We start from the raw sequence: 12,547 nt of genomic DNA, 5'->3' as shown, positions 1-12,547 counted from the left end.
ATATCTCTGTTAATGGCCCCACCACCTGTCCACAAGCCTCCCTGAGTGTCCTTGGGAATATTTTGTCCGGTCCCAGAGATTTATCCACCTTTATCTTTTTCAACACAGCCATCACTACCTCCTCGGTTATCCTTATATGCTTCATTACCTCCCCACTATTTTTCTTTACCTCAACTGGTTCAATATTTTTTTCCCTAGTGAATACCGAGGCAAAGAAATCATTCAAAATTTCCCCCATTTCCTCAGCCTACCCTCACTATCTACAAGGGGTCCAATTTTATCCCTCATTAATCTTTTACTTTTAATGTACTTATAGAAACCCTTTGGATTTATTTTTACTCTGTCTGCCAAAGCCTCTTCGTGCCTTTTTTTGGCCTTTCTAATTTCTTTCTTAAGATTCCTTCTACACTCCTTGTAGTCCTCCTTCAAATTGTCAGCTCTCTGTTCTTTATACCTCTTGTACACCTCCCTTTTTCTCCTAACCAAATTTCCAATATTCCTCGAAAACCAAGCCTCCCTATGACTTCCAGCCTTTCCTTTGATCCTCACTGGGACATAACTACTCTGTACTCTCAAAATTTTTTTTTTGAATATCCTCCATTTCTCATTTACACCCTCACCTGAAAATATCCTGTCCCACTCAATACTCCCCAAATCCCTTCTTATTCTTTTGAAATGTGCTCTTCTACAATCCAGAACCTCAACTTTAGGCCCCTCCTTGCTCCTCCCTAAAACTACCTTAAAACTAACAGAATTATGATCACTAGACCCAATTGGATCTCCAACATTAATGTCTGATACCTGACCTAGCTCATTCCCTAACAGGAGATCCAGTATTACACTGCCCCGAGTCGGTTCTTCTACTAATTGATTCAGAAAACAATCTTGAACACATTTAACAAACTCTAGCCCATCCAGCCCTCTAACTGTATGGGTATCCCAATCAATGTGAGGGAAGTTAAAATATATCTATATATATATATATATATATAGATATATTTATATATTTATATGTATATTATATATTATATATATTTAGTCCGGGCAGTATGGGCCGACCTAGGAGGGGAGGCAAACCCTCCAGCCCGGGTAAGAAAACTGCGTAGGAGAAGGCCACTCCGATATAAAACCTACGACCCAAGGACCTCGCTGCCACGTCCCAGCTTGCTTGGCCATGGCACACGAACCATGGGTGTAAAGGGTGGGGCCAGTACTGCGCACACTGCACTCCACCTAAAAGCTCCTTTGCGCAGGCCCGAGGACAGGTCCACGTCCTCCCCCTCAAAAGATGCTCACAAACTCAAGCTAGCATGCTGGAACATCAGAACCATGCTAGACAAGGCTGACAGCCACCGACCTGAACGTCGGTCTGCCTTCATTGCACATGAACTCCTCAGACTTGACATCTACATAGCCGCTCTCAGTGAAGTCCGCCTGGCAGATGTAGGCAGCCTCCAAGAACGTGGCGCAGGCTACACACTCTACTGGTCTGGCAAGCCTTTGGATGAACGACGCCTATCTGGTGTAGGCTTCGTGGTCAAGAACTCCATTGCCTCCAAACTCGAAAACCTCCCGACAGGCCACTCGGACCGGATCATGTCCATGCGACTCCCCCTTCAAAACAAGCGTCGCATCACCCTCATCAGTGTCTATGCTCCAACCCTCCAGGCGGAACCAGCAGAAAAGGACAAGTTCTACACTGACCTGCGCAACCTCATTCAACGCACCCCTACAGCCGACAAGGTTGTCATCCTTGGCGACTTCAACGCTCGCGTCGGCAAAGACTCAGAAACCTGCCCAGGAATCCTGGGCAAGCATGGCGTCGGCAAGTGCAACGACAACGGGGGCTTCCTGTTGGAGCTTTGCGCAAAACAGCGGCTTGTCATGACTAACACCCTTTTTCAGGAGAGGGACAGCCTTAAGACTACCTGGATGCATCCCCGATCCAAACACTGGCACCTCCTGGACTACGTCCTGGTGCGAGAAAGAGACAAACGAGATGTGCTCCACACCAGGGTCATGCCCAGCGCGGAATGTCACACTGACCACCAGCTGGTTCGCTGCAAGCTCAACCTTCACTTCAAGCCAAACCCCAGGAACAGTGGAGCCCCCAGAAAGAGGTTCAATGTTGGAAACCTGCAGTCAGATGATGTGAGAGGAAACTTCCAGGCAAACCTCAAAGCAAAGCTCGACGATGCAATCCGCCTCACGGACTCGTCCCCTGAAACCCTCTGGGATCAGCTGAAGACTACCATACTGCAATCCACTGAAGAGGTACTGGGCTTCTCCTCCAGGAAAAACAAGGACTGGTTCAACGATAACAGCCAGGAAATCCAGGAGCTGCTGGCAAAGAAGCAAGCTGCCCACCAGGCTCACCTTACAAAGCCATCCTGTCCAGAGAAGAAACAAGCCTTCTGTCGCGCATGCAGCCATCTTCAGCGCAAACTCCGGGAGATCCAAAATGAGTGGTGGACTAGCCTCGCCAAGCGAACCCAGCTCAGCGCGGACATTGGCAACTTCAGGGGTTTCTACGAGGCTCTAAAGGCTGTGTACGGCCCCTCACCCCAAGTCCAAAGCCCGCTGCGCAGCTCAGACGGCAAAGTCTTCCTCAGCGACAAGATCTCCATCCTCAACCGATGGTCAGAACACTTCCAATCTCTTTTCAGTGTCAACCGCTCAGTCCAAGATTCCGCCCTGCTCCAGCTCCCTCAACAGCCCCTAAGGTCCTCACCCAGGATGAGACATATAAGGCAATTGAACAACTGAAAAGTGGCAAAGCAGCAGGTATGGATGGAATCCCCCCAGAGGTCTGGAAGGCTGGCGGCAAAACTCTGCATGTCAAACTGCATGAGGTTTTCAAGCTTTGTTGGGACCAAGGAAAACTGCCTCAGGACCTTCGTGATGCCATCATCATCACCCTGTACAAAAACAAAGGCGAGAAATCGGACTGCTCAAACTACAGGGGAATCATGCTGCTCTCCATTGCAGGCAAAATCTTCGCTAGGATTCTCCTAAATAGAATAATACCTAGTGTCGCCGAGAATATTCTCCCAGAATCACAGTGCGGCTTTCGCGCAAACAGAGGAACTACTGACATGGTCTTTGCCCTCAGACAGCTCCAAGAAAAGTGCAGAGAACAAAACAAAGGACTCTACATCACCTTTGTTGACCTCACCAAAGCCTTCGACACCGTGAGCAGGAAAGGGCTTTGGCAAATACTAGAGCACATCGGATGCCCCCCAAAGTTCCTCAACATGGTTATCCAACTGCACGAAAACCAACAAGGTCGGGTCAGATACAGCAATGAGCTCTCTGAACCCTTCTCCATTAACAATGGCGTGAAGCAAGGCTGTGTTCTCGCACCAACCCTCTTTTCAATCTTCTTCAGCATGATGCTGAACCAAGCCATGAAAGACCTCAACAATGAAGACGCTGTTTACATCCGGTACCGCACGGATGGCAGTCTCTTCAATCTGAGGCGCCTGCAAGCTCACACCAAGACACAAGAGAAACTTGTCCGTGAACTACTCTTTGCAGACGATGCCGCTTTAGTTGCCCATTCAGAACCAGCTCTTCAGCGCTTGATGTCCTGTTTTGCAGAAACTGCCAAAATGTTTGGCCTGGAAGTCAGCCTGAAGAAAACGGAGATCCTCAATCAGCCAGCTCCCCACCATGACTACCAGCCCCCCCACATCTCCATCGGGCACACAAAACTCAAAACGGTCAACCAGTTTACCTATCTCGGCTGCACCATTTCATCAGATGCAAGGATCGACAACGAGATAGACAACAGACTCGCCAAGGCAAATAGCGCCTTTGGAAGACTACACAAAAGAGTCTGGAAAAACAACCAACTGAAAAACCTCACAAAGATAAACGTATACAGAGCCGTTGTCATTCCCACACTCCTGTTCGGCTCCGAATCATGGGTCCTCTACCGGCATCACCTACAGCTCCTAGAACGCTTCCACCAGCGTTGTCTCCGCTCCATCCTCAACATCCATTGGAGCGACTTCATCCCTAACATCGAAGTACTCGAGATGGCAGAGGCCGACAGCATTGAGTCCACGCTGCTGAAGATCCAGCTGCGCTGGGTGGGTCACGTCTCCAGAATGGAGGACCATCGCTTTCCCAAGATTGTGTTATATGGCGAGCTCTCCACTGGCCACCATGACAGAGGTGCACCAAAGAAGAGGTACAAGGACTGCCTAAAGAAATCTCTTGGTGCCTGCCACATTGACCACCGCCAGTGGGCTGATATCGCCTCAAACCGTGCATCTTGGCGCCTCACAGTTCGGCGGGCAGCAACCTCCTTTGAAGAAGACCGCAGAGCCCACCTCACTGACAAAAGGCAAAGGAGGAAAAACCCAACACCCAACCCCAACCAACCAATTTTCCCCTGCAACCGCTGCAACCGTGTCTGCCTGTCCCGCATCGGACTTGTCAGCCACAATCGAGCCTGCAGCTGACGTGAACTTTTACCCCCTCCATAAATCTTCATCCGCGAAGCCAAGCCAAAGAGAAGATATATATATATATATATATATATATAAAATATATATATTAATGATCTGGAAGAAGGGGTGGTAAATTGGATAAGTAAGTTTGCAGATGATACAAAGATTGGTGGTATTGTGGACAGTGAGGAAGATTATAGAGATATAGGAAAAGAGATATAGGAAAGCTAGAGGAGTGGGCTGAGAAATGGCTGATGGAATTTAATACGGATAAGTGTGAAGTGTTGCATTTTGGAAGGGCAAATCTAAATAGGTCATATACATTGAATGGTAGACAATTGAGGAGTGCAGAGCAACAAAGGGATTTAGGAGTTGTGGTAAATAGTACCCTCAAGGCTGATACTCAGGTAGATGGTGTGGTGAAGAAGGCATTTGGAATGTTGGCCTTCATAAATCGGAGTATTGAATTCAAGAGTTGGGATGTTATGATGAAATTGTACAATGCAGTGGTGAGGCCAAATCTGGAATACTGTGTGCAGTTTTGGTCACCGAATTACAGGAAGGATATAAACAAAATAGAGAAAGTGCAGAGAAGGTTCACGAGAATGTTGACAGGATGTCAGGGTTTGAGTTACAGAGAAAGGTTGAGAAGCCTGGGGCTTTTTTCTCTGGAGCATAGAAGATTGAGGGGGGATTTGATGGAGGTGTTCAATATTTTAAAAAGGACAGAGAGAGTCAACGTGGATAGGCTTTTTCAATTAAGAGTGGGGGATATTCAAACCAGAGGCCATGGTTTGAGATTGCAGGGGGAAAATTATAAGTGGAACATGAGGGGAAATTTCTTCACGCAAAGGGTGGTTGGGATGTGGAATAAGCTTCCGGCAGAGGTGGTTGAAGCAAGGACGTTATTTACATTTAAGGAAAGACTGAATAATTACATGGACGGGAGAGGATTAGAGGGGTATGGACCAGGTGCTGGTCAGTGGGACTAGGAGGGTGGGGATTTGTTCCGGCATGGACTAGTAGGGCCAAACTGGCCTGTTCTGTGCTGTATATGGTTATAACGAGAGCACCATGCATAATTCCCATCTCCGTGTCCGTGGGTTACACCACACTGGGAAAACTGTGCACAGTTCCCATCTCCGTGTCCCTTGGACAGACCACTGTGCACATTTACAGTCTCTGAATCCCTGGGATAGACCACACCGGGAGCACCGTGCACATTTACAGTCTCTGAATCCCTGGGATAGACCACACCGGGAGCACCGTGCACATTTACAGTCTCTGAATCCCTGGGATAGACCACACCGGGAGCACCGTGCACATTTACAGTCTCTGAATCCCTGGGATAGACCACACCGGGAGCACCGTGCACATTTACAGTCTCTGAATCCCTGGGATAGACCACACCGGGAGCACCATGCACATTTACAGTCTCTGAATCCCTGGGATAGACCACACCGGGAGCACCGTGCACATTTCCCATGTCTGTATCCCTGGGTCAGACCGCACCAGTAGCATCGTGTACAGTTCCCATTTCCATATCCCTGGGTCTGACCACACTGGTTGTACCTTGCATTGTTCGCGTACCCCTGGGCCAGACTACACCAGGAGCACCGTGCACAGATCCCATCTCCATGTCACTGGGTCAGACCATACGAGGAACCCAGTGTACAGTTCCCGTCTTCGTATCCCTGGTTCAGACCACGAGCGTGGTGCACAGTTCACATCTCCGTATCCCTGGGTCTGACCACACCTGGAACACCGTGTACATTTCCCGTCTCCATATCCCTGGATCCGACCACATCTGGAACCCCGTGTACATTTCCCATCTCCGTAAGCCTGGGTCAGACCACACTGGGAACCTCGTGTACATTTCCGTCTCCGTGTCCCTGGATCAGACCACACCGGGAGCATGGTGCACAGTTCACATCTCGGTATCCCTGGGTCCGACCACACCTGGAACCCCGAGCACAGTTCACATCTCCGTATCCCTAGGACAGACCACACCGTGAGCACCATGCATAGTTCCCATCTCCGTGTCCCTCGGTTCAACCACACTGGGAATACTCTGCATAGTACCCGTCTCCGTATCCCTGGGTCAGACCACACCGAGAACCCCATGCACAGTTCCCATCTCCGTATTCCTGAGACAGACCATACCGCGAGCAACGCACAGTTTCTGTCTCATTATACCTGGGACAGACCACACTGGGAACACCGTGCACCATTCCTGTCTATGTGTCCCTGGGTCAGACCACACCGGCAACACCGTTTACAGTTCCCGTCTCTGTGTACCTGGGTCAGACTACACCGGGAGCACCGTGCTCAGTTCCCGACTCCGTATCCCTGGGATAGACCACAAAGGGGGCACCATGCGTAGTTCCCATCTCCGTGTCCCTGGGTTACACCACACTGGGAACACCGTGCTCATTTCCCGTCTCCGTATCCATGGGTCAGACCACACCGGGAACCTCGTGCACAGTTCCAGTCTCCGTATTCCTGGGACAGACCACACTTGGAGCACTGTACACAGTTCCCGACTCCGTATCACTTGGAAAGACCACACTGGGAGAACCATGCACAGTTCCCGTCTCATTATACCTGGGTCAGACCACACCGGGAACACTGTGCACATTTCCCGTCTCCATATCCTTGGGTCAGACCACACCGGGAACGCCATGCACAGTTCCCGTCTCAGTATCCCTGAGTTGGACCATACTGGGAAACCGGGGCACAGTTCCCGTCTCCGTATCTCTGGGTTAGACCACACCGGGAGCACCGTACACAGTTCCCGTCTCTGCATCCCAGGGTCAGACCACACCAGAAACCCCATGTACAGTTCCTATCTCCATATGCCTGGTTCAGACCACACCGGGAACCCCGTGTAGAGTTTGCATCTACATACCCCTGGGTCAGACCACACCGGGAGCACTGAACACAGTTCCCGTTCAAGTGTCCATGGGGTAGACCACACCGGGTACACTGTGCACTATTCCCTTCTCCATGTCCCTGGGACAGTCCACACCAGGAGCACCGTGAACAGTTCCTGTCTACATATCCCTGTGAGAGACTACATCGGGAGCACCATGCACAGATCCCATCTCCATCTCACTGGGTCAGACCATACCGGGAACCCCGTGCATAGTTCCCTTCTCCGTGACCCTCAGTTCCACCACACTGGGAATACTCTGCACAGTACCTGTCTCCGTGTCCCTGGGACAGACCACACCGTGAGGACCATTCACACTTACTGTCTCCGTATCCCTGGGTCAGACCACACCCATATCCCTGGGTCAGACCACATTGGGAGCACTGTGCACATTTCCCATCTCCATGTCCCTGGGTCAGACCACACCGGGAGCACCGTGCACATTAGCAGTCTCTGTATCCATGGGATAGACCACACCGGGTGCACTGTGCACAGTTCCTGTCAACAAATCCCTGAAACAGACCACACCAGGAGCACCATGTACAGTTGCCATTTCCATGTCCCTGCGTCTGACCACACTGGTTGTACCTTGCATTGTTCACGTATCCCTGGGCCAGACAACATCGGGAGCACCGTGCACAGATCCCATCTCCATCTCACTTGGTCAGACCACACCGGGAACCCCGTACACAGTTCCCGCGTCCGTATCGCTGGATCAGACCACACCTTGACCCCGTGCAATGTTCCCATCTTCAACTCCCTGGTTCAGACCACACCTGTAACACCGTGCACATTTCCCGTCCAAATGTCCATGGGTTAGTCCACACCGGGACCACTGTGCACATTTCCCATCTCCATATCCCTGGGTCAGACCACACCGGGAGCACCGTTTACAGTTCCCGTCTCCGTATCCCTGGGTCAGACCACACCTGGAACCCCGTGTTCATTTCCAGTCTTCATATGCCTGGGTCAAACCACACCGGGAGAACAGTGCACAGTTCCCATCTCCGTATCCCTGGGTCAGACCACACTGGGAACCCTATGCACAGTTCCCATCTTTGTTTCCCTTGGACAGACTGCAATGGGAGCACCGTGCTCATTTCCCAGCTCCGTATCCGTGGGTGAGACCGCACCGGGAACCCCTGCACAGTTCCCGTTTCCTTAACCCTGAGTCAGACAACACCGGGAGCACCGTGCACAGTTCCCATCTCCGTATCTCTGGGTCAGACCACTCCGGGAGCACCGTGTACAGTTCCCATTTCCATGTCACTGGGTCTGACCACACTGGTTGTAACTTGCATTTTTCACGTATCCCTGGGCCAGACTACATCGGGAGCACCATGCACAGATCCCATCTCCCTCTCACTGGGTCAGACCATACAAGGAACCCCTTGCACAGTTCGTGCCTCTGTAACCCTGGGTCAGACTACAACAGGACCATCATGTGAAGTTCACATCTCCATGTCCCACGAACAGACCACACTGGGACCACCGAACACAGTTCCCGTCTCAATGTCCCTGGGTCAGAACACATCAGGAGCACCATGCACAGTTCCCGTATCCCTGGGCCATACTACACCAGGCGCACCGTGCATATTTCCCATCTCCATGTCTCTGGGTCAGACTATACCAGGAGCACCGTGCACAATTGCCGACTCGGTATCCCTTGGACAGACCACACCGGGAGCACCGTGCACATTTCCTGTCTCCGTATCACTGGGTCAGACCACACCGGGAGCACCATGCACAGTTCCCATCTCCGTATTCCTGGGTCAGACCACATCGGGAGCACCACGGACAATTTCTATCTCCATGTCCCTGGGACAGACCACACCATGAGCACCATGCACAGTTCCCGTCTCCGTATCCCTTGGTAAGACCATACCGGGTACCCCGTGCACAGTTCCCATCTCTGTGTTCCTTGGACAGACCGCAATGGGAGCACCGTGCACATTTCCCGTCTCCATATCCGTGGGTCAAACCGCACTGGGAACACCGTTCACGGTTCCCGTCTCCGTATCTCTGGGTCAGCCCACATCGGGAACACCGTACACATTTCCTGTCTCCATATCACTGGGTCAGACCACACTGGGAGCACCATGCATAGTTCACGTCTCTGTGTCCCTGGGTCAGACCACACCAGGAACACTCTACACAGCTCCCATTTCCGTGTCCCTGGAACAGACCACATCGGGAGCATCGTGCACTGTTCCCGTATCCCTGGGCCAGACTACACCGCGAGCATCATGCACATTTACTATCTCCATGTCCCTGGGTCAGACTATACCGGGAACACCGTGCACATTTCCCATCTCCATATCCCTGGGACAGGCCACACCGGGAGCACAATACACAGTTCCTGTCTCCGTATCCCTGGTCAGACCACACCGGGAGCACCGTGCACAGTTTCCGTCTCTGTATCCCTGGGACAGAACACACCAGGAGCACCGTGCACCGTTCCAGTCTTCATATCCCCAGGTATGCTAATATCTCTTTTAATTTATTCAACGAGTGGGGAAGGCAGAGGAGGCTCAGACCATATTCTGGTCAATGTGGACATGGTGTTAGTATTTATGTGGTGGGCCAAATGGCCTATATTAAAATTCTTTGCATTTTTGGACCATTCCTGTGGGAGGCACAGGGACCATGTTTTCAGTTGAGTTTGACAGCTGTGAAATCCCCTCCAGGCTCCATGCTTTGACACAAGGCAATGGTATCAAAGCATCTGGAGAACAACCTTCCTGCCTCTGTGTGGGAGGACTGTTCAATTGTCTGCTCCTTATCTGCTCTGCATTCGATGCATCTGTGTGCATGTGGAGAGCCGCTCCCTCCTTCCTGCATCCTCTCATCCTATTCCAAGGTCGGATGACAATCAGTTACGAGACCTTGAAGGGTTCTTGCCCAGCCTATTAACCCTTCACTGTTGCAACTAATGGAGTAAACAGGACCTTCCTCCCTTAGAACATCTGAGAGCCCTTCAGCCCAAACCATCCCTGATGACCCTGTCCCCTACCTGAGCTAGACTCCTTTCCCTGCATTCAGACACCTCTAAACCGTTCCCATCCATAGACCTGTCCAAATGCCTTTTAAACTGCAATGAATCGCAAAAACCTGGTTTTAGATTGTAGAGCGTGTCGAAAGAACCAAAGACTTGTTGATCTAAACCAAGGCTTTTATCAACTAAAAGACTGGAACATATCACATGTTCCAAAATGACCTGGTCTGGCTAGGAGCAATCCTTTTAGACCTGCCAGTAGGTGTGGATACACTCTCAGCCAATCACAGTCATCCTACACTACAATCTATACATATACACATTGGTGATAGAATCTGTACTATCACACAGGTGCAGCAGGATATCGAAGCACCAAATGGAACGTTGGCTTTCATTGCGAGAGGGATTGAGTTTAGGAGCAGGGAGGTTCTGCTACAACTGTACAAGGTCCTGGTGAGGCCACATCTGGTGAACTGCGGGCAGTTCTGGGCTCCTTACTTGAGGAAGGATGGACTGGGTTTGGAGATGGTGCAGAGGGGGTTCACCAGGTGGATTCCAGAGATGAGGGGGTTGGCCTATGAGGAGAGATTGAGTCGTCTGGGACTGGACTCACTGGAATTTAGAAGAATGAGAGGGGATCTTATAGAAATGTATAAAATTATGAAAGGCATAGATAAGTTAGAGGCAGGTAAGTTGTTCCCATTGATGCGGGAGACCAGAACTAGGGGACGTGGCCTCAAGACCCAGGGGAGTAGATTTAGGATGGAGATGAGGAGGAATGGCTTTTCCCAGAGGGAGGTGAATTTTCACTGCCCATTGAAACTGTGGAGGCGACCTCAGTAAATATATTTAAAAGAAGGTTGGATAGATTTTTACATAGTCGGGGAATTAAGGGATATGGGGAAAAGGCATTTGGGTGGAGATGATGAATCATCAGATCAGCCGTAAATTCATTAAATGGTGGAGCAGGGTCGATAGGCCGATGGACCACTCCTGCTCCTATTTCAGATGGTCTAAATGGCACAGTTGTCCCCACTTCCACCATTTCCTGTGGCAGGTCGCTCCACAACCCTAGGGAGAATGTACAAACTCCACCCTGACAGTGCTGGAGGTCAGGCTTCAACCTAGGTTTCTGGAGCTGTGAGGTCATTCCTCCACCTGCTGTGTGGATGGGCCCTGAGGTTTGTGCTCCTCAGAGCAGAGATGTTTGATGGAGGTGGGCATGAGGCAGCCTCAGGGGATTAGGGAGCAAAGCCGCTGCCTGTCGGGTTTAATCCCCAGCTCCAGCGTTGGGAGTTCTCCCTATGTGATGCAGGATGAGGCAGGGGGCCGTGTGGAAAACACGCTGACGGATGGCCAGGACAAGGTGGGGGGCTGTGCGGAAAACACACTGAGGGATGGCCAGGGCGAGGCGGGGGCCTGTGCGGAAAACACGCTGAGGGTTGGCCAAGGTGAGGCAGGAGGCCGTGTGGAATACACGCTGAGGGATGGCCAGCATGACGGAGAGTATGAAGAGGGAGACCGTGCTGAGGGACTTCAGGAGGAACTCACCATGCGGGGAGGCCTCTCTGTGGCTGGAAAGGGTGGGAGGTTCACTGTTGCAGAGGTCGGTGCTGCAGCAACAGGAGAAGAACTGGTGGGTCTTGTGGGATCGGTCTGTGCACTGCGACGGGCAAGGCAGCACATTCTGTTGGGGCCAGCATCCTACAGGAGACAAGAGGCAGACCTGGTGGAGGAGGTGGATCTGACTAGGAAGGGACTGTTCCACACCCACCAACACACCCACCCACCTACCCACACCCACACCCATACACCCACCCACCCCCCCACACACATACCCATCCACTCAGCCACACACACACATCCACCCACACAGCCACCCACACCAATACCCCCACACACACACCCACCCACACACTCATCCACACAGTCACCCACCCACCCACACACACACCCACACCCACACACACACACCCACACACACTCACAGTCACACATACCCACACACCCACCCACACACCCACCCAGACACACCCACACACATACTCACCCACACACGCACCCAGACAACCACCCACCCACACACCAACCCACACACACACACCCACACCCACACACACTCACCCACATACCCACACGCACACACTCCCACCCACCCACACG

The 12,547-nt window shown here is 51.5% G+C and overlaps 1 protein-coding gene across 3 annotated transcripts in view; it reads right to left on the bottom strand.

The window, feature by feature from the left end:
• LOC138746694 (bone morphogenetic protein receptor type-2-like) overlaps positions 1-12,547 on the bottom strand; it is a 63,393-nt gene that overhangs the window by 39,298 nt on the left and 11,548 nt on the right. For 2 of the 3 annotated variants that reach the window (XM_069904991.1, XM_069904993.1), the window contains exon 3: positions 11,936-12,088. The exons of the other annotated variant lie outside the window; for it this stretch is intronic. In XM_069904991.1, the coding sequence (XP_069761092.1) occupies positions 11,936-12,088 (153 nt within the window). The remainder of the gene's footprint in view (positions 1-11,935; positions 12,089-12,547) is intronic. 3 annotated transcript variants of the gene reach the window in all.

This window comes from Narcine bancroftii, chromosome 12, assembly GCF_036971445.1.
Source record: "Narcine bancroftii isolate sNarBan1 chromosome 12, sNarBan1.hap1, whole genome shotgun sequence".
In the NCBI taxonomy this organism is placed as follows: domain Eukaryota; kingdom Metazoa; phylum Chordata; class Chondrichthyes; order Torpediniformes; family Narcinidae; genus Narcine; species Narcine bancroftii.
The sequence above is the reverse complement of the archived record's forward strand: the minus strand, read 5'-3'. Positions and strand labels throughout refer to the sequence as shown.